This window comes from Trachymyrmex cornetzi, unplaced genomic scaffold (assembly GCF_001594075.2).
Source record: "Trachymyrmex cornetzi isolate Tcor2-1 unplaced genomic scaffold, Tcor1.1 scaffold1388, whole genome shotgun sequence".
In the NCBI taxonomy this organism is placed as follows: domain Eukaryota; kingdom Metazoa; phylum Arthropoda; class Insecta; order Hymenoptera; family Formicidae; genus Trachymyrmex; species Trachymyrmex cornetzi.
Genome location: NW_017295969.1, coordinates 263,127 through 266,232, shown reverse-complemented (window position 1 = coordinate 266,232; position 3,106 = coordinate 263,127). Strand labels below are relative to the sequence as shown.

At 31.7% G+C, this 3,106-nt stretch overlaps 1 protein-coding gene and 1 non-coding gene across 2 annotated transcripts in view; both read right to left on the bottom strand.

Annotated features, from left to right (window-relative positions):
- The window catches only part of LOC108771099 (xaa-Pro aminopeptidase 1), a 52,611-nt gene that overhangs the window by 22,037 nt on the left and 27,468 nt on the right, over positions 1-3,106 (bottom strand). Inside the window, exon 2 of the mRNA XM_018523004.1 lies at positions 514-737. Within this exon, the coding sequence (XP_018378506.1) occupies positions 514-737 (224 nt within the window). The remainder of the gene's footprint in view (positions 1-513; positions 738-3,106) is intronic.
- On the bottom strand, positions 1,026-1,098 carry TRNAA-AGC (transfer RNA alanine (anticodon AGC)). Its single transcript has one exon. It is a non-coding gene; the product is annotated as a tRNA-Ala (tRNA).

The window sequence follows — 3,106 nt, the reverse complement described above, 5'->3', positions numbered from 1 at the left end:
TCCATATCTTGAAAATAAGCGTGCAGCTGAGGTCACATTATTGAAACGAACGATACCGAGTTTGTAGAACTAAGATTGAAAGTCTAGAAAAAAAATATTTCCACCGAATAGAAAATACGTGTATACAGATGTTTTGCGAAGACTTGGACTGTCAACAGTGCCGAAATTCCGTGTAGCAGTAGTTGCGCGGTCTTGCGATAGATGGTGCTGGCATATGTTAGATAAGAACAGATGAATGCGTTTGAGTAAGACAGAATGATATATATTATATAATATAATGTAAAAACTAAATCAAAGATGTCGCCACTATTATCGAAATTGGAATTAAAAAAGTCTGTACTATCGACTTTGATTGAGTTGGGTAATCGGTTTAGCATCCCCTTAAGACTTATTGGATCTATTAGCGCGCAAATTATTAAGATATGCGATGATATGCGAATAGATTTCTGGACAGGCAATTCGTAATGATTAATATCGAGTGGAGTTAATTTCGTTGAATAGTATAGAACTCACTTGATGTTCGTCATCCGATGTGACGATGTAACCATCGAGAGCTGGCCCTTGAATTGCCACTACTCGAATCATCTCGGATCTTAGTTGTCTCAGTCGCAGAGAACCGTCTTGTCGGTCGACCGGTTGATTCCCAACATAAGCGTTCACTGGGCAGTATAATCTCTTGGCGCCATTATAGTTATGCTCCGGATTCAGTAGTGTGCTAGTATTAGCTTTCGTTAATCCTACAGCACAAGCATGTTTTATTCTTCAATTAACAATTTTAATAAAAAACTTGTGAAATTAAATAGATATAACAAAATATTAAAGAAGAAAAGAGAAACATACAAAAAAGTGTAATTTATACATTTTAAAAGAAGAAATAAGAAAATATATATTAAGATATATATATATATATATCTTAATTATACTATGTATAATATATTTAAGTAAAATAAAAAAAATATAAGGTAATATGGGGTAAATATACAATAACATCAACTTTAAGAGCAAATTTAAAATAAAAAAAGGGTTGGAGGCGCCGGGTATCGATCCCGGTACCTCTCGCATGCTAAGCGAGCGCTCTACCATCTGAGCTACGCCCCCATGTGCTATGAGATCTTCTAATAAGTGCTGATCGAATGTACCAAGCACTTTATGTGTATATATACATATATTATTATTAAATATTTCACATTAAAATTGTTATGTTATGTATATTATTACGCTATCTATCTTTACCGAAAATTTATTTGTAAAATATTAGTATAAGCCTTAATTACACAAATGACAAGGTATGTATAATTTATAACGCAAAATAATCATAAATTATATTTAGTCATTATAAATTAATTGAAAAACAGATTTTTAAAAGATATATATCTGATTTCGCGTAGAAAAGTATAAAGTATAAATGTGTACATATAGTGCATACGATATACCTATAAGCATATTTATTGCGTGAGATAAAAAAATGTTTTTTAAGTAGAAAGTTTTAAAAAGAAGTAACTGTTTGACAGTCTATTATCGATTAATATGATTCTAATAATTTTGTGTCTATAGTATATTATATCGTAACTTGAAAAAATGAAGATTTACAAAGACTTTTTATCTCTATCAAGTACTAAGAACGCACTTTTGTCGAAATTAAATGTCAGTAAGTAGCTTTTTTTCTCACAAACACTTATGTATTTTAAAATGCATTTTAAACGATCTATACCTAATTCACATCAGATTTTGAGAATAAAACTCTGTTCATAATTGTACTTGCCGTGCATTTTAATTTACATCTCAATACGTAATATTTTTGTATTCTGATTTTTTAAAAATGTTTTCTTAAATGTTTTATGCCGTGTATAAAATGTAAATAGAATTCTATCCTGACTTCTGATATTAGGAATTATAATTTCGTTTAAAGTATGTTATATGAATTAAATATGCATATATTCAGAACATTAGGCCCGTTCTAAACAAAATAGAACAAAAGCGCTTATTTGGAAAACCTAATTAAGGGTTAGTGATAGAAGTTCAAATCTAGAGCAATGCTGAAATTGCACCAAGTCGAGAAAATTGCAATTGATGATCTGTGAGAGAGCCGATTATAAATGTTCTCTGGTAAATTGAAGAATTTCATTGTAAATGTTTTAACAATATCTTATAGTACGGCGTTTTTAAAATCTTACGATTCTAAAAGATGGACGATGAGGAACGTGACGCAACTCAAATTAACTTAATTGATCGGGAACTAATTTGATTTTCGTTACGTGTAGTATACGTCCCATGGGAATCCAGAGGGTGTGCTAAGTGGTGCTCGTATACCAGGAAAGCATATCGAACTTGGAGTTTGATCGTCCCGAAATGCACGTTTTGATCGTTACGTGTATTGAACCTTCACCGGTATCTTACAAGTAGTACACGTATAATCGATTAAATGCGTGCCTTTTCCTCCTCTTCCTTTCTTTCTTCATTTTTATTTTCTTGCATTATTGAGTCTATCTTTCCGTGCAAAACGTAGAAGAATGCGCGTCACTCGCGATAGGTAATCAATTTCGTGAGCGAATGGATCGAATATAATTCGAGCGAGATCATGTATTCACGCCTTCGCGTATTTTATCATTAATGCATCGTAACCGGATCAGCGTATTGTTTAATTTAATAATTTAACGTAAACATCAAGTAATATTAAATATATTACTAGGGAAGTAGGAGCGTGCAGTAGGAAAGTTTTACTGCGATGTAACCTTACAATTTTCAGCTCAGGTAATTTTCCCTGTAATTTTCCCGTGTACTGTAAAGGTCACGTCGCTCACCCCTCTTGCCCTATTAGGTATTCACAAATCTTTTCTTATCCCTTATTTCTTCTAGTTGTTGAAGATATGCCATCAGAGAAAAGAAGTTCAATATGTTATACACAATGGACATTGCACGTGGAGTTTATATCATCAATAAAATAGTTTCAAATCGGAGAACACTTTTTTCCATGATAAACTCTTAATTATAAGGAAAGAATAAGGAGAATTGTTGTCTTAAGATAAAGTATTGTATTGGATTATTCCTCATTAGACAAAGGAAGGTAAAGAACTTTAATTAAAATAAATTTATATATATATATATA